At 44.4% G+C, this 19222-nt stretch overlaps 1 protein-coding gene across 1 annotated transcript in view; it reads left to right on the top strand.

Annotated features, from left to right (window-relative positions):
• LOC138471920 (ectonucleoside triphosphate diphosphohydrolase 8-like) overlaps positions 1 to 19222 on the top strand; it is a 349536-nt gene that overhangs the window by 64792 nt on the left and 265522 nt on the right. Inside the window, exon 2 of the mRNA XM_069609793.1 lies at positions 9921 to 10059. Within this exon, the coding sequence (XP_069465894.1) occupies positions 9934 to 10059 (126 nt within the window). The 5' untranslated portion in view covers positions 9921 to 9933. The remainder of the gene's footprint in view (positions 1 to 9920; positions 10060 to 19222) is intronic.

Raw genomic sequence — 19222 nt, 5'->3', positions numbered from 1 at the left:
AAAAGCTTACCAACTCTTCGCACGCTCCGGAGGCCTTCGGCGCTGCATCCCGCATCTGAAAGACAAAACAAGGTGCGTTTAAAGACATTGGGGAACTTTAATACTCACGTGCCATTACTCCTTTCCACATCTAACCCAGTGGGTATTCCGGCACCCTGCAGCCGCTCCGAACTTTTACCTGCAAAATAAAAAGACAGTTAGAGCGCATCGTGAAGCAGGCAACAAGCGCTTACTTACGTGCTTCCAGGCGCTTCTATTCATCACACGGGCTCCATCTTCAACTCACTTCAGCCCGTCATCCGCCATCGCCGGAACCCTGCAAAACAAGAGACATCATTACTAAAGACTTTTAAAGACATTAGAATTACTCGAAACTTACCGTTCGTGCAGTAAACGACGGACAGCAGTCCTCTGAAGTCAAGAGGCCTGCTCCCCTTATCCAGTGAAGAAACTGGTTACAGCACCCTGCCCCGAGGCAGATGGAGAGCACGGCGTTCACTTACCTAAGGTGAGAGCGTTAACCTTTGGGGTTCTACAGGAGAAGAGAAAGGGAAGAAGAGAGAGACATTCAATAACCCAGTTCATTAATCCCATATTTTCTATCTGCAGACATCTTACCCTTCGAGTCAGACATACAGTGCACAGAGGTCCAGCCCAAAGAGCCAGCCGTGGGTTACACATCACCTTTGAAGATACGGTATACGCCCAGTCAAGACCGGCGCCTCTACGGGAATCAGGTGAGCGTTACAGCATCCTCTAATATCACTTCTTTCAGTGTCATGCCTTCAGTGTCATTGCACATTCCTCATGCTAACATGACCCCTGTGTATGATTTTTAGGACTTCTGTTCTGCTTCTTCCACAAAACAAACCTATTTGCAGCCAGACTGCACCTTTCTCAGCTCTGCTTCTTATCCCAGACACAGGCCGCAGTCAAAGGCATTCTGAGAAGGTGTGCTAAGGGGCAGGCGTGATAGGCTATCAAGCCCACCCAGGACTTTAAGTAGGCGGGGGCTAAACCCCTGCAGCCTTTAGAAAGTGCTCCCAAACTGGGGCACACCCCGAACTCGCCCGAGCCACGCTGACACCTCAGGCAGCATGTGTAACCGAAGCTTTGCATGTTACAGAGGTTGCTTGCAGGTGTCAAACATTCGGATTAGAAAAAAAGAAAAGGCATTGCATTTTCTTTTTTTTCTAAACCAAAGCACTGACACCTGAAGACAGCCCGTGTAACCGTTACTTCGGCTACACAGGATGACTGATGACTCTTTACACAGAAACAGGAGGAGGTCTTAAAGGGTGGTTAAAGGACTGAGCATATGGCCCTTTGGGTATTGGGCATGCAATGGCTGGGGAAGCCAAATGCCAAATACTGAAACAGGGAGTTACGTCATACAACTTGGCAAATGAAAAAACCTATGAGGGATTGTGATACGTTCAAGGGGAACATCTAAGTATCCTTTCTATGAGGGCTGGGATTGTGATTGGCCATCTACTATCAGGTGGATAACGTATGCCTACTTCTAAAAACATGTAATCTTCAACGCTATCAAGAACACGGTATATCATTGGTCTTCAAACTATAAGGCCCTTTGTTATACGGCCCTCTATAATTGTTTGTCATGCTCTTGCCGTGTCTGGAACATTTGGTTTACTTACCAGCACATAAGTTCAGACCCAGGTGCCAGGAGGTGGACTTGACTTTACCTCCCCGCCCAATTAGCCCAACATCTCTCATCACCCATGCCTTCTGCCATGAAGATTGTCTTTGAATTGGCCATGCAAACTATTCTTGTCTCTGGGAATATATGGGAGTACAGGCTTTCACTATCATTGTTCTAGGACTCAACACTCAACTCTATTTCCATCCTTGGCTCACATGATAGGAGACCACAATTTGGTTAATTTTACATCATTTAAATGTCTTAAATGAATAAAACTTGGCACACTTGGTGTTCTTTCTTTGCACCTTAACAAGGGATGATTCAGCTTCTCCCGTTCACTGCCTTCAAGAACACATAACCAACCTTGGCTGCTTCATCTTTGGTACCAGGCCAGACATCCTCACCATTCGTTTCCACAATCTCAGCTTATTCTTGCTGTGACACAGTTCTCGGTCTTTCCTCTCCATGGGTCCAGGCTTACTAAATTCATGTCACCGATGTCCAGTTTCTATACAATGGCGGCTTCGCCTGCAGTCTATTCTCTACATATAGCCAGCTTCGAAGATTACTCAATCTACTTGCGTTACAGTGTCTGTACAGTCATTGAACGGCTTGCATTTCTCTAGCACTTCGCATACGTGCAATCTTCTTTTCTGCATATTAAAGTTTACTTGATTCTTAACTTCGTCATCAGTTTCTGTAAGATCCATGCATTCTCTTCAGCCGAATTCTCAGTGCATCATGCTCGTCTCTTGTGATATCACTGGCTTCTCTTTCATTCTTTTACCTATTCCTTCAGGGAGGTCCTCCCTCAGATTGTCGTATCTTCAGAGATACATTTGATAGGGTTTTCTCAGTGGGTACCTTCTTTCAAATACTCGCTGCGGAATTGGCACAACTGCTGTTGTCAAGCATGGCACAATATCAGGCTTTCAACATATAGGAGGTAGGGGCGGGATTTCCTGCAGAGGCATGAAACTGCGACCCTCTACATTCCCCCCTCTGGTCGAGTCATCGACCACATCTACAATGGTTTCCACATTTTGGTATTTTCTCTTGAAGAAGTGCTTCTTCAGAGTCCAGATTTTCATCACCCCCCTCAGGATGCCGGCTGATTTAACATGTTCATCTACACTCCAGGTCATGTAGTTGCACTGTCCATTCGCATTACAATAGACCCATTGTCCCACGTACTTCTTATGATTCTTTGGATACAGGAACTTTGTTCCTTCAGGTGTTACGATGCTGGCCTCTATATATTTTCTGACACCTTCATCAGTCAATTCCTTGGGTCCAATACCAGATTTGACATTGATCATGATCTTCATTCCTACTGCTTTCTTTGCTGTCTTCTTACATTGGGCAATTATTATCCTGATCACACAGAATCCAAACATCACCATCACCAATGCTGCTCCAAGAAACTTGAAGATGTTTGCCATCCACTGCAGAATCCATGAGAATATGAAAGCAAGCCAACTGTCCTTGTCTATCATAGTAGCTCTCACGCCAGTGCCGTAAGCGCCCTCTTATTTTTATTTGGCAATGATATGCACATATGTCCCTCCTTGGACCTGGAGCATTAAGGCTGTAGAAATTAAACTCCCCTCCTAACTGGGAAGAACAATGTTCACAGAACTTTACAAATCAAATCCTGCAGCCCCTGAGGTAACTCTATGTGGTAACTTGGCTTTGGGTGAAACCCTCACTGCCTTCAGTTTTGGAGATGGTGGATGTTTTGGGACCCTTTGGTGAGGTCCCGTTGATCCGCCTCCTGCTGATACCATATGTCATGACCAAGGATCAGCAAAAGACTCAAGGTCAGGAAAATGTTCACAACAACATTTATTTGATTCACAACTGGACAGATTTTGGATCAATCAAATGTCCTCAAGCCTTCTCACTCCTCCCCCTTTTCATCCAAAGTTTTCCCCTAGATGAAAACAGTCACAGTATCTGGGATTCATAGTGTTGTAAAATTCTTTCTTGGTCTTTCACAAATTCTTTCTCGGGTGCATGATGTTTTCAGAATCCTGCAGGCAGTGGTCCCCCTGGATTTTCCTACCAGGCATCCCCCAACCTGGAATCCTTAGTTCTGCCAGGGTCTGGGCCTGAAAGCTGTTCCATTGCCTGGGCATGGAGTGTATCACCTCTTGCTCTTGCCTGCTTCCCTAAATGTTCTGGGCTAGATGCTGGAGACCCCACCTATACAAGGCTAAGTATCTCCTGAGTAGCCCAGGACCAATGGGCTTCTTTTTCTTCCACCTTCTCCATGCCTCTTCCTCTCTCTCTCTGCCATCTGTTCTTTTACCTTAATTTCCTCTCTCTCCTTCTGGTCTTCCTCTCCACTGCATATTCTCTCTTCCTCCTTTTCTCAGCTCTTTCTCCTCTTCTCCTTTAAATATCCTCTCCTCCTCCCCTTCGCTGTCTTCTCTGCCTCGTATCTGCTCTCCCACTTGTTCCCCTTTTCTCCACTCTCTCTCCTGTCCTTCACCACCTTGCTACTCGTTCATGAACTGAACTGCACCTACATCTCCTACTTTTAACTCCCACGTCCATTCTGCACTCTCTACCCCATTCAGTGATCAGCAGGGTTGAGTCTGTGGTGTCTAATGGCTTCATTGTGCTTAGCTAGACAAGCAGTGAGAGCATGGCTTGTAATTAAGTAGAGACTGCACAAACTACTATTCTCCTGCCACTTCTGAGTTGGCTAGAGGACTGCCCCATGGCTAATAAGCATGTATTCTCCATCTTGGTTTCACTCAGCCAACACTTTGTGTTCTTCTTAAGCTGTCGGAGGACCTCATGGTTTCCTCTGCCCTGCTTCTCTGCAGAGCTTCACACTGCGCTCTAACCTGACATTCATGGACCGTTGCCGTGTTCTCCCTCATATCACCTACTAATCTAGCAGTGCCTACGAGCCTATGCACTTCAAACAACCATTTCTCATTATATAAATTTCATGGTAAGCAAACATCCACAGCAGCCTTCTTGCAGACTACTTTGTTCTCCTGATAATTTGCTGACTCTTTACTACTGCATTGACATTTCCCAAACATCCAAAAAGGCGCATCAGTAAAGTTGCTGGGCAAATATACAGAGCCGGAGATGGCTGGGAAGCTTGGGGGATTGACTATATACCTCCTCCAGGGCCTGCATAATGGAGAGGGTGGTGGCTCCTGGTCTCCGGGGTCACCCCACTCCCATCCCTTAGCCTCAAGCATGTGACCTCATCATTAGGCTGAGACTACTACTGAGCAAAAATACAGGTTTTAAATATATGCAGAATAAGCCATTTCACCTAAGTCGCACATGCCACAGCACCACCGAGCTGAACAGGTTTATTATAGATAGATAGATAGATAGATAGATAGATAGATAGATAGATAGATAGATAGATAGATAGATAGATAGATAGATAGATAGATAGATAGATCGATCATAAGGGTGGCCGTGGACAGACTATAGTTAAAATAAAACCTATTGGAATTGGCTTTCCCCAAAATTATATTGCTAATACCTCTTAACTTGCTGGATGGATTTGGATGACATTTTTCAAAACAATTGTCAGATACATTCCCCTCCAAACTGGAAAATCCAGGTAAAATTAATTAAATGGTTCAAAGGTTATTAAGAAAAAAATGCTGTTTTCGTCCTACTCCCATTTATTTTCCTATAGAGAATAAGATGATTCAATTGAACACCTGGGGGAATGGCAATGGGGATTGGGAAGACTTTTTAATTGTTGAATGGTCTTCCATTATAGTGGCAATCAGAAAAGGCTATATTACAGCTGAAATGATTGCTAGGATTGATTAGCGAGGTAATAGAAGGCAACATTGATGTGATCGGGGCCTGCTTACATGGGAAATTCCTGGGTGGAAACTAACACGGAAATGATAAGCGTTGATGACCATTGGCCTTGGCCAAAAACCGTGTCTGATGGAGTCTAGTTAGTTGCTAGGCATGGGTCTAGGTCTTTTATAATAAATTATTGTACATGGACAGTGGTCATAGCCTCTGTGCATGTTCAAAGGCATGGCCAGTGGGCCTTGGGGAAGATATAGCATGACAAAACAATTGAAATTATATAGTATAATTGTTCTTCTATAACACGCTTAATACCGGATTCGTTTTCTAAGCATGAGCCCAGGATTTGAACCTGTGTTGCTATGCGTTGTTTTGCTTCCAAGACAAACGCGTTGCCACTGAGCTGTCCTCGCGGGCGTCAGTGAAAAACTTTAGTTAAGACCGAGTTAAAATAATTCTATTCATTGCAACATAACCCATGAAATTCATTGGATGTGGAAGCAATGACAATCTCAACTTGGGGTACCCGTGTACATACCTCCCATGATGTAATTTTGGATCTCATGTTCATCCATTCTGTGATCACATGTATGTGCTCCAGACCTGAGCAACAGGGTGCACTCCGACGTAAGATTGTTCTCCTTCCCACATCCAACGAATTTTGTGTATTTTGTTGTGATAAATCGAATCATCTTAAATCTATTTAAAATAAAGTGTTTTCACTGCAAATAGATTCACACTTACAGAAGCTACTGGTTTAAGTGTCTTGATTTATCTGAAGCCTCATTTCCTCTCTCCCTGAGCAGGTGGTTGAAAGATCATGGAAGTTTGTAAATGAATGACTTTGTTAGTCTAATTACGGTTTAAAGATATACGTTCTGAAGGGAAACAAAATAAATTTAGACCACTTTATAATTACATATTAAAACATCTTAAAATCAATCAAAGGATTGAAAAAGCTTTACTTACCAGGAAAAGGGAGGTTCTCCAACACGGGAAACCAAATAATTGCTCAATTTCAAAGAGTATATGGTGATAATGACTCTGCTTTTTAATGTTTTGACAAAGACAACATCTTTTAGTTTGTTGTATTGACAAGCTGCATGACCTTTCAGCTGCATAGGAGGTAATGGTGCTTGATAGGTACTTCCTTTGGTCCTTCATCAGTGCAATTTTATACACATTTCAAATTTTAAAAAAAGAAATAGAATCGATCAAGACATCCCCCATTTAGGCGACTGCCTAACCAAACTTAAGAACCAGTTGATACACCACTTGAAACCAAATCAGGAAATCGCCCACATTCCTACTCCATTGACTTCATCCCCTGTGTAACACCTGGCATAAAATTGGTTGTCTACATTCGGATGAATGAATAACAACATTGCTGGACGGCAAATTTAAACTTTAACAATCTATCAAGAACACACAGAAAGGAGCCAAGTTTCAGATATAGGGGAGTGTAAACAGTGTATCCCTGGTCCTGGCTTTAGCACAGCGGCCCGAGCTCTGGGAGCACCAACACTGGACTATGGTGATGACCTCTTGTCGGGGCTACTCGAAATCAGACTGTCCCTGCTAAAAGCAATGGGGCATGCAGCAGCAGGGCTGATCTCTGGCATTAGGCGATGAGATCACATCGACCCTTTCCCGACCTTACTAGATTGGCAAGCCAAAGGGGCGCACTGTGTAGTGGAGATGGCATGTCTAACCTGCAAAGCCATACACCAAAAACCTGCGGGGTGCAAACGAAAGGCAACAAACATTAAGACAATCATTCTCTGGATTTGAACAAAAAATGCGTCACACAATTTCCATGGAACTAAGCTGTGCACCATCCCTTGCCGGGGCTAAACTGGGTAAGGTGAAGAACACGGGAGCAGAGAAGACTGGAAGCCCAAGCGCTTATACAATCAGGTAATGTGCCAAATTAGGTATATATTTAGTCATGGATAAATCGCAGCAGGTGAGTGTAACAATTTGTGGGGTTTACTGCTCAAACCGCCAGAATTAAGTAACATATACAGACAATGATACATTCACACTGCGCATATGTACAAAATCTTGTTTAATGCTTAGTGGCATACATTAAATTGAATTTATGCGACTAAGCATTAAACAAGATTTTGCACATATGCGCAGTGTGAATGTATCATTGTCTGTATATATAGACAGGGTAAGGCCTGAGTGGACAGGGCCCACCCAAAATATGTAAATGCCACTCAGCGGTGCTGAGTGTGCATTTCCAGATGTTAATGTCACTGTGGTGGGCCCACCTACATTAGCTTCAGGCCCCACTTGTTAGACAATCCTGGCTACGCCTCTGTCCCTTGCACACCTCAGAAAATACCTCATGGCACTCCTCTTCAAGATACAGCCACCCCATTTCTTCTCAGGTGATTGCCCCTAGCATACTGTTATGGCTTGTGTTAAGGCAGGCTTCCCTTCCTCCCCGTACCCTCATTTCCCCGTAGCAACATCTCCAAGAACACACAGAGCCACAGATAGGTGTAACACCTTTTATTTGCCTTTCCAGACTGCTGTTTCCCGGGCTCTACCATCCCCTCCTCTTCCTCCCTCCAGCCCTGTGTCCATGCCCTTCCTCCCCTCCTTAAGGTCGTCCCTGGTTTTAAGGGGGGGCAACCTTGTTTTCTCCACAACACCACCCCCTTGCTTATCATCATTGTGGGGTCAGTGTTTTCTCTTTCTTTAGAGGCTCCTGGATCTCGATCACCCAAAGTTCATGAAGGAGCATGGGACTGTTTCCAACCTAAAATGTACAGGACTAATTACACGGACCTGTTAAGGCCCTGTTCCTCAAGCTCCTACCAAACCCATCAACTCCTTTGAGCATTATACACCATTGCTTGTGGTCTCTCTTCTCAGAACTGCTCTCCTACACCCCCTACCTGTTTCCATCTAAAATGATCTCCCATGGTCTTTCTCGAAGGCCTCCGGGAAAGACCGCATATGAGTAACCCTCCCCTCTCATCATTAATGTAATGAAGCAAGGCTTTCCCATTTACGTGACCCTAAAACAAAACCCATTTCCGGAAACCCCCATCTCACTTTTGCTAGCCCGCAAGGAAGTGAGAAACAAGGTTCCTTCTGTATTCCCCGAGACATCACATTCTGCCATTTCTTCCATCCCAGTGGTTAATTTCCTACCTTCAAGAGTCGCCCAACTTAATGCTGCAGCCCAAAGGGGGGGTCTCCCACTGATCTTTCTGCATATTGTTTATAATGTATAGATTTCAAAGATTTCTTTTCCAACATAATTGTGAAGTGCCCTGACGCCTTTCGGGACCTGATCACTGCTATAGGAACCTTTATGAATAAATCATGTATGTTACATAAAAAATAAATGTTATCATGTCTGTCCGCACCAAGCACTTTCTGACCCGACCTGACCTTTTAGTCCATGTCTCTCTCCTGCCTTGTATTTCTGGATTTTTGTGCTACCTTCAACCATTTTGATTCATAATCCAAGACCACCGTTAATTGCCATGAATTTTAGGAATATTTCTCACTAGTTGGTGAGCTGTTGTGTTTTTTTTTTACAATCGTGTATACCCCTCCCCTTACTTGTCCCCCCCCCCCACGAGCTCTATCTGAAATGTCGTCAGGCCTTGTACGATAGTCACTTGTTTTGTTCCTCCCCTCCCTGTCTGCACCCCTCTCCCTCACCTTTTGTTTTTCTCCTGCTCTACCAGAAATGTCGTCTGTCTCTTTACATTTCCTTCCCACTTTCTCCCTCCCTTCATTATCTATGTCTTAGCTCTTGCACTATCTGAAATGTCGTCAGGCCGAGTACGACAGTTCATTTCACATCATTACTGTTCATGGCCTGTAAGAATGTCATTGTATTTTCCCTTGTCCCCTACCTTGCCTTGAAGCGCTTTGAAACACATTGTGTATAGGCGCTATTTGATTTAACTATCATATCATATCAAGCCATCCCTCAAACATCATCCTTAACTCAATAAATTACCCTTTCACTGAATACTTTCTTTATCAGGATGACTGCACCAATTAGTACACAATGCAGTTTTAGCTACTATTTCTGTTGCTCTGACTAGTGTTATGTATGAATCACAGTAGCACACTACTACAGCTGCCTGCTATTCCCAAATTTACACATTTGTGTGTTTGCCTTGACAGAGCTTTTATTTATAAGTACAGTTCATAAACCTTTAAAGAATCCCTGAGATAGGGTGCGATCTTGTCGCAGGTGATCAGTCCCCGGCTACCAGGGGATAATACTGGCATGCTCTAATGGTCTCTCTGATTACTACTGCATGATAAACAAATACCCTCAAAATCGGAATGGTCCATTTACTGCACCCTGTTTGTATGTGACTCTATTCTATGAAGGCACGCAATTGGCTGACTCCTCCTGCTTGTGAAATGGTATGGGCTCACCTCGATGCAATGTCTTATTTTGCAGGTTCCCCTTCAAAATGGTGACCGACTCGAAGCAAAACACCTTGCTGGGTTTGGTGGTGGTCACTGTGATCTCCATGGTCATAGCCCTAATCCTTAGCTTCGTGGGCATCACCAAGGTGTTGCTGCCACCAAAACTCAAAGTAAGTAGAGGACAAAATGCTTGCCAAGCATTCGGCGCTCTGCGATCGACTAATGCTGGGCTTGTCCGCTCCGCTTTCAGCATCTCACTCACTCCTGACCATTACAAAGCTCCTGTTTTACACGGTCTGGCACCCTACACACAGTCCTGCAAGTGTGTCTCATTTTTGACTTGGTGCTTTTCCTCATAACCTTTCACTGTTGTCTCTTGGTTATCTGTCCAAAGACTATTCTATGGGCAAGCGCCTGCACCTGCAAAGTTCTGCTAGCACACTTCCTTCGTACCTCAAATGTTCACCTCACCAACTGCACAATCTATGGACCGCTACATCTGTGCCGATGCACATTATTGCTACTCTTGGAATAATTATATGATATGATAATTTATTTGTGTCACACTCGTACACAAGTGGTCCCGGACCTACTGATCAATGTAAGGAATGGTTAGATTGGACGGCTCTGGCGGTGGTAATCCTGCTTCCCTGTACAAGATGCTACACGATTGCCATTCCCCGTATCAGACAGCACACAAGAATCCGCTCCTTCACTATTCTTGGTTTCCAAGCGCTTGTTCCCCAACCTAGAAGCCTGCCTGCGCTCTTGAGAGCCACCGTGCAGAATGGCCCCTGTTCAGGTGATGCAAATCCATACTAGAATAAGACTAATCTTGTCGCCAGTCCAATTGCAGTTAAAATAAAATGATGGCAATTCGACTGGTTAACAATCAGAGGCCAATTCACGAATTGCAAACTGTTTTCCAACACTTCTTGGAAGAGAAATGCCTAGATCAACTTCCTAAATATTTGATACAATTTCCTGGTCGAAGGTGGCAAAATAACTTTCTATGGTTGGTGTTCAATTTATACCCACACATGAGGTTTTGGGGGCTCGAATCAGCCTTCCTAGACATTTAGGAGTGTGTAGATCTTATCAGGATCCCAAATCTATTGAACATTTGCAACACCTTTTTAGTGAATATCCTAAACTGCATGGTATTAGATATGTATCATGCCCTGCTTCTGGAAGTGTATTCTGAACAGTAATGTTTCCTCTTTAAAAATGGCTGCACTCAAGTATTTATCTGAAATCGTATGCCTTATTGATACACAGATTGTTTTATCATGTCATTTTCATTATGTTGTATATTCGTATTATGTGTACTGTATGCTCATCAATGTATTTTTATTATGATTAATGTTTGTGAAAGTTTCTTTTGATTAATAAACCAAAGCACAATGATATACCTTTTTTAAAAAAAATAAGGTTCTACAAATTCTTCTCGGAGCTAGGAGAACATACTATACATAAAATAGAATGTAAAGGCGTTATAATGCCAAGAGCGAAATCAAGTTTGAAATAATTTTATAACAGTCGCTGCCCCACTCCTAGTCCCATGCCCACTGAAGGCCTCACCCAGCACTGAGACCCTTTCTTGCCTGAAGCCCACACCTGCACCTCACCATGGTCAGAGCCCAGGGAAATGTGTGAAATGCTGATCCATCCAAAAGGTGCTGCCAATACAGGGCCAATACAGGGCGATTTTGAAAATGTATAATTTTGTGAATTTTTGACTCATCTCTTTGGTACACAAAATCACCTAACGGTGATCTATAATGATTGCAGCAATATGTTTCAGGAATGTTCAGTCTTTCAGTACTCAACCCAAGAGTTTATCTGATGGGATTAAGGTTCCTTGTTTCCCACCCCTGCTGAATTTCCCCCAGGGGATTGTTCACCAGATTACTGACAGGAATATAAATCGGGTGGTTGAAGTGTGCCCTAAGAAGGACTACTTAGAGGTCTTCCCAAGGGTCAAGCCGGCAAGAGAACAGACACTGGGCAAAATGTAGGTGGCTCGAGGCAGGAGGCACAGGTAAGAGAAGCCAGAGGGAAAAGCAAGATGGAAGATGGCCGCAGGGGTATTTAGAATTAGGTGAAGAATTATTCCCCTCCTTCCAGAAGGTTAAAAAAAAGGAGAACCTGAGTGACCAGGAGGGCACAAAAGTGAAGGGCTTTAAACAACACCCTCATTGCAAATGGTACAGATGCCCAGTAAAGTATGGAAAACGACATCCCATGCCTCTCTCCATCACACGGTGTGGGAACATTGCACAGAAACTCTAAACCAGAGTTCCCGCACCTTTTGGAGAATCCTAAGGCGGGTCCGCGGGAAACGGTATTCTGATCCCCTCAAAGCATCCTGATTACCGCAGACTGTGCCTTCTTTACTTGCACCATGAAAAGGAGGAAGCCTACGGGAATCCATGGAGCAAGAAAGGGCACCATGTTTGTCATGGCAGCCGGCACTGTAGAGCGCCTCCAGCAATTACTCCTGATCCACTGCCTGCAGTGGTGCAAAGCTCTGCTATTTGGTATCCGCTCAGGTTCCCCTCCATGCAATGAATCACCAGTAAAATCCCACAGATCTGCTGGTGGTCTGGATCCTTCAACAGGATTCTCTGGATTTATTTAGCAGAATGGGCCCTTTATTGTTTTTCCAATATCTAATCGTATATACTTAGCTCATGTGTTTGTTTTAGTTGCTACAATGTACAAAGGGAAAAAACTGGGTCTTTTGGTATTTTAAACATCACTTAATTGTCTAGACGGGGTGCTCTTGTGTGCTTATTTAATACCATGATCCACTTCTTCTTGTACTTCAGGTTGTGTACATTTAGTCAACTTGATCTACCTTCTATTATTCTCACTTATAATGTTTACATGTCATTATCCTCTTATGATGACATATCCACCACTGGTGTTTCAGTGCTCATGCAGGCACCTCAGGAGGAATGACACATAGAACGTATTCATGTGAAATTAATTGTTCATGAAGATCGTGTATGGTACCCAGTCAATTTACTGAATACAATTCAGAGTGGTCCATTTCACCGAAGACCATAATACAGAAAAACACAGAAAATATTAAATAAATATGTATAGGGTAGTGGGGTAAGGGGTTAAAATGGCTCGGAATGGAGTTGGGGTAGCATTATAAGGATAAAAAATCAAGGGGGTCAGGGGTACCCCCCAAATAAAAAAAATATAAAATATTGGTGTTTTTCAGTATTTTGGTCCCGATGAAATGTACCACTCTGAATTTTCCGTCGGTAAAATCATATATAACCATTGTGTACTCCTCATTGAGCCAAGTGTATGTTACCTTATATAGATTCAATATTGTGCCAATCACCACTGAGGTGGACTTATGGCAGTAGTACAGTGTCCACGAAATTGGCCTCTTGTGTCCCTGCCCGATGTAACCAGATTCTAGTCTGTGGAGGAAGAAGAAACGCGCATTGGCAATACCAACAGTTTGGGCTTTTGCGTAGCCATGGGACAGGCCCTTGCCAGGCACTGCCGTAATGGTATTAACTGCCCATTGATTGTAGCAGGTGCAAAATCGTGTAAGTACTAGGGGATACACTAGTGTGGCCTGGCAAATTCCTAATACGTATACACAAGCCAAAACTGTTTGGCTTTGCCAATGCTGGTTTTTTAAAGGATTTCCGTGAAGGACACTCATAGTGCTTATAAATTGAGTGGCTGAAAGCAGATTGGCTAAGACATTTTTATTACACCAGTAGAGGGTTTACAAATCCAATGAAGCCATTAACTCTCAGAAGACTGCTCTGGGAAAACACTGTCAGGCACTTTGAGAGCAAAGTTTGATGGTGAGGCTTGAGTAAAGCAAGCTCAAAGAGTTCCCATGAGGAGGTGTTTTGGGCTGGCAGGGGCAGGAACTGGGTGGGAATGGCCCTAGGAATTAGCATGGCCATGGGCAATGAATGGGTGGGCAAATAACCAAACAACACCTACATGCTGGGTATCCCTTCTCATATGCCATTTCTCCCTATCTGTACTCTAATGCAACTGTTTCAGCTAACAGGTATTGCAAGCGACAACTACTAGCCTGAACTAAAAAGGGCAGACGTGACGTGGGAAGCAGACATCGAAAGGGACGCACAGCACTAGCACAATAAGGAGGATATCATGGGGTTGAGGTAGAGGGAATGTGACTGTGTAAGCAGGGCTGCATAATGGTAGGCAGAGGAGCAGACACAGTGCTTATCTAGAAAGAGTTAAAATAAGACCTCTCAAGGTAACAAGCACAGTGCATCTGACAGCACTGTGATCATGTCCCCACAGGTAAGCGCTCCAGTGCCAGAAAACCTTCTGCCTTTAGAATCGTGTAGGCCATTGCCACACTGGAAACCTAAACGAAGCTGGGCACACCACAGTATGAACTAGCTATCTTGCCTCCCAAGATCAGCAGTATTGTCCGCTTCGATCGGCAAGCCGGTAAGCCTGCACGAGTGAAAAGCCTAACTCTCACTCCATAGCAAGGCTCCCTTATCCGTTCCAATATGGCCGCCTCACATCCCACGACGACTTCAGCGACGTTGACCGCATAGCAGCCATCCCGCCGAACAGCTGATTGGCTGTACGCCCCTTCTTCCCGAGACCCTCCCGACCGGAGGCGGAAGCCGGCCACTACACCAAAGGGCCGTGAACATAAGGGCCCTGACTGCAGCTGTCCGCTGATGGCCGCCATCCATCCGGCAGATTATGCTCGCAGTAAGTACTATACTGTGCTGGGGTGCTTCCTCGTATCTACTTCTGCAACGATCTAACACTGAATCCACACCGACGCAGGCCGCCACCCTCTATGCCCCTTGACCAGTCACCTTGCACTGAAATATAGACTCCTGGAACTCTGTACGCCTGTATATGTGGGGAGCACTACTCACCCAGACCTATCTCTGCTCAAACCTCCCAAGAACTTGAACACAGATATGTATATTCCCTGTACCCCGGATATATCTTCCGCATGGCCAATGCTAAGCATGACAGAAACGTGCCTCAGAATTTTGTGTTACTGATGCCAACCTCAAAGTTGGACTTAGCTGCCTTTAGCCGCACTCTGCGACTGCATATTTTCAGGGTAATTGTTAAAATTGAATCTAGCTGTGCTTTTTAGTCACACTCTGCGACTGCATATTTTCAGGGTAATTGTTCAAATTGAATCTAGCTGTGCTTTTTAGTCGCACTCTACTACTGCATATTTTCAGGGTAATTGCTAAAATTGAATCTAGCTGTGCTCTTTAGTCGCACTCTGCTACTGCATATTTTCAGGGTAATTGCTAAAATTGAATCTAGCTGTGCTTTTTAGTCGCACTCTGCTACTGCATATTTTCAGGGTAATTGCTAAAATTGAATCTAGCTGTGCTTTTTAGTCGCACTCTGCTACTGCATATTTTCAGGGTAATTGCTAAAATTGAATCTAGCTGTGCTCTTTAGTCGCACTCTGCTACTGCAAATTTTCAGGACAATTGCTAAAGCTGAATTTATCTGTGCCATTAGTCGCTCTCTGCAATTGCCTACTCCTAGGTTAAAACTGAATTTAGCTGTGCGTTTAGTCGCCTTCTGTAACTACCTATTTTCAGGTTAACTCCTAAGTTGAATTTAGCTGTGTCTGTTTCTGCGCTCCTGATCTTCTGCTTCCTTGGCCCCATTGTCTTATCCTAACCGCAGTGCGCCATTGACATTCGAGCTTGGTTGCTCAGAGCTGCGGATGTCTGATCTGAGATGAGGCAAAACTAGACCTAGCCACGTCTGACGCCCCAGCCTGCCCCACCTGCCTCCCCAGCACACCCTGTATCTAACTGCTCGCTAGGCGTAGTCAGCCTGTTTGGACTCAGTCAGTTAGCATGTACTCTCCAAAACTAAACAAACTCAGTACCGCTGCACAAGATAGGATAGTTAAGCCACCTCTCTACATCGCCTCCCTTATCATATTAGCGGCACTCCATTACCTTACCATGCCTGACTCTCAACAAACCACAGGACCCTTAGCTAACCAGCATCAAGAGGATACTACCACATTCAGGCCCTGTAGTACAATAGACAGAAACCTCAAACTTCGTGCACGTCTACCCAAGCTGTACGAACTACCAGCTAAGAAAATTGAACAACTTAATCTCCTAAAAAAGAACCTACAGCCGAAGATAACTGCAGAACACACTAGGAAAGTTCATATTCCCAAAAGACCCACACTAAAATGCTCCAACCCTACTATTATAGCAAGTACCACGCTCACCAATCATCATCTCAAAGGTGCGCTCTTAAATGCTAGGTCCTTAGTCGCGCATGCAACAGAAATTGCAGACATTATTCTTGCAGACCACCTAGACTTTTTGGCCATATCAGAATCTTGGCTTCATGATGCAGCGGGCCCCGTCCTCCCATTAGCAGTTCCCGACAACTATACCATCATACGAGCAGACAGACACACCTCCCGAGGTGGAGGACTAGCCATCATAGCCAAGATCAGTCTCGACATGAGAATCACCACAGCCCCCTTTACGAAATCCTGTGAATGCCTCTCGGTCAAAATCGCAACCGCTAGCTCCCAAACTCTAAACATCGCCTGGTCTACAGACCTCCAGGTCCCATTGGAACCTTTGCTGAGGACCTCTCCACCACCCTATCCGACAACCTGAAAAGTACCTCCCAAACAATAGTGCTAGGTGATTTCAACCTAGGCTACAATGACACCAAAGACTCCCAGTCTACAGCTACGGCCCTGTTCCTAAAAGAACTGGGCTTCTCACAAAGAGTGAACCTTCCCACGCATAACAAAGGTTGCATCCTTGACTGGATAGCTGAACACAACTGTGGAGTAACCATCACAGATACTGTCCCCCAGATCTGGACAGACCACTATCTACTACTATTTACAGTAGCAACTAACTCAGCCACAGCCAAATCCACACCTGCCCCTCCTATACCCACGAGAAACAAGAAGCTTATGACCACGGAAAAACTGTTGCCTATCATACTACCACAACTAAACTCACTCTCAGACAACACAGATCCTAATGTACTAGTTGATCACTTCAATGAAACTATGAACACAGCCCTAAACCACATAGCACCGCTCAAATTACGAACTAGCAAATCGAAAAAACACCTTAACTCTTGGTTCACCCCTCATCTAAAAAATCTCAGGTTAACCAAAAGAAAACTAGAATCCATTTGGGGACTCACTCCCACTACAGAAAACAAACTAAACCTTGCAAAGGTATCCTCCCAATACAAAAAAGATATCCTACTAGCCAAACAGGAAACATACAATACCAGAATATCCCAATCCAAATCTAGTGTCAGAGAACTGTTCAGTATCTTGAAAGAGCTGGAAACCCCTATCATTCCCCAAGAAAACTGCACCAAGGACAAAAAATGGTGCTCAGACATATAGTTTGCCCTCACTAACAAAGTAGCTAACCTACAAACCAAAATTGCCCTTAAAAAAGCATCTCTCACACCACATGCCGCTCATACCTCAACACCCTTACTGGAACATAAACAAGTATCGCGATTCTGCTTCTCCAAGGTATCTACCGTTGAAGTCGAAAAAGTTATCCTGGGACTCAAACCGTCCAACTGTAAAGGCGATCAATGCCCTGCCCAATTAATTAAGGATGCGGCGAGAGAATTATTGCCATTCATAACAAAACTCATCAACTCATCCTTCACCACCGGTACTGTACCAAATAATCTAAAAGAGTTGTGCGTCCTGCCACTCCTTAAGAAGCAAATCCTCGACCCAGCCATTCCCACCAATTTCAGGCCCATCACAACTGTGCCCTTTCTTCTAAAAATCTTAGACAAAGTGGCATACATGCAAATACAAAACTTCCTTGAATCCAACCACCTGCTCGGAACCTGCCAATATGGATTCCGGCCACAGCATGGAACTGAGACGGCCCTTATCGATCTCAAGGCTCAAATAGATCAATGCAGAGATAATGGCCAAGCAGCCTTACTCCTCCTGCTAGACCTCTCAGCAGCTTTCGATTTAGTCGACCATACAGTCTTATGTAGCCACCTAGACTCTGCTGCTCACTTCTCCAAAGAGGCCATAATATGGATCAAATCCTTCTTGAGTAACCGTACCATGAGAGTCTTCTCTCCATCAGCCTCAGCTGACCCGATCCCTATAACGTGCGGCGTACCCCAGGGATCTTGTGTCTCACCAACCCTCTATAACATATTCACAAAGCCACTCTTCGACGAAATGGATCATCTGGGTATCGCCTACACTAACTATGCAGACGATACCCAGATCCTCCTTCCGCTTTCAGGAGATTATGGCGAGGATCTGGCCTTAGTGAATAAAATCTACAGCATCGTTCAGGCATGGATGGCCACACATGGCTTATGCCTGAACGACGACAAAACTGAGCTCATAATCTTAGGCACCCAACATACATAACCAAACTCAGCCCCGACTATGCTAGCTTCATTATCAACGGGAATAATATCAAAGTGGCAAAGGAAGTCAAAACCCTAGGTTTCTACCTTGACGCTACGTTAAACTTTGTCAAACAAGTCAACTCCCTAGCTTCAACTACGGCATATACATGTAAACTCATTAGAGCTAGCAAACAATTCCTCTCCACAGACAGCTGTATCACGCTAGCCAGAGCACTCATACTGTCCAAACTGGACTATTGTAATGGTCTATACATTGGGGCTAATAAACAGACCATCCACAAAATCCAGGTCCTACAGAATAACGCCCTGAGAGCACCTCTCAAGATCAACAGAAAGGAGCACATTTCCTCTATAAGAAGAGAATACAAATGGCTATCCACTCAGGATAAAATCCAACTCAAAATCGCGTCCCTCACTCACAAGTGTCTTAATAACAAAGCACCACCCTACCTCATGGACAACCTACATTTAAGTACCTCATCTAGACCCACAAGAATGGCCAATGCGAACTGCCTTCAAGTCCCGCGCTTTAAACGTGCCACTATTGGAGGACACAGCTTCCCAGTCAAGGCAGCACAGCTGTGGAACTCACTACCACATGACATAAGAGAGACCCAGCCCTTCGTGAAATTCAGGCAAAATCTGACCAAGTGGCTGAGATCTAATGACATCTAACCACTCCAACTGGCTTGACCCTACTGCCCCATTGTTGATCCTCCTGCTTGTTTCTAGCAACAATACTTCTGTTTGTATATATACCACTGTATATTACTGTATTTACTCCACTGTATATTACCTCAGACTCTTAAGTATACCTATACCCGTATCAGGTGCTTTTGGACCCAGCTCCAGCACCTTACATTTTTTTTTTCTCTATTGTATCCT

The sequence above is a fragment of the Ambystoma mexicanum genome, chromosome 8, assembly GCF_040938575.1.
Source record: "Ambystoma mexicanum isolate Mex_15411 chromosome 8, UKY_AmexF1_1, whole genome shotgun sequence".
In the NCBI taxonomy this organism is placed as follows: domain Eukaryota; kingdom Metazoa; phylum Chordata; class Amphibia; order Caudata; family Ambystomatidae; genus Ambystoma; species Ambystoma mexicanum.
This window is presented reverse-complemented; position numbering and strand designations above follow the sequence as displayed.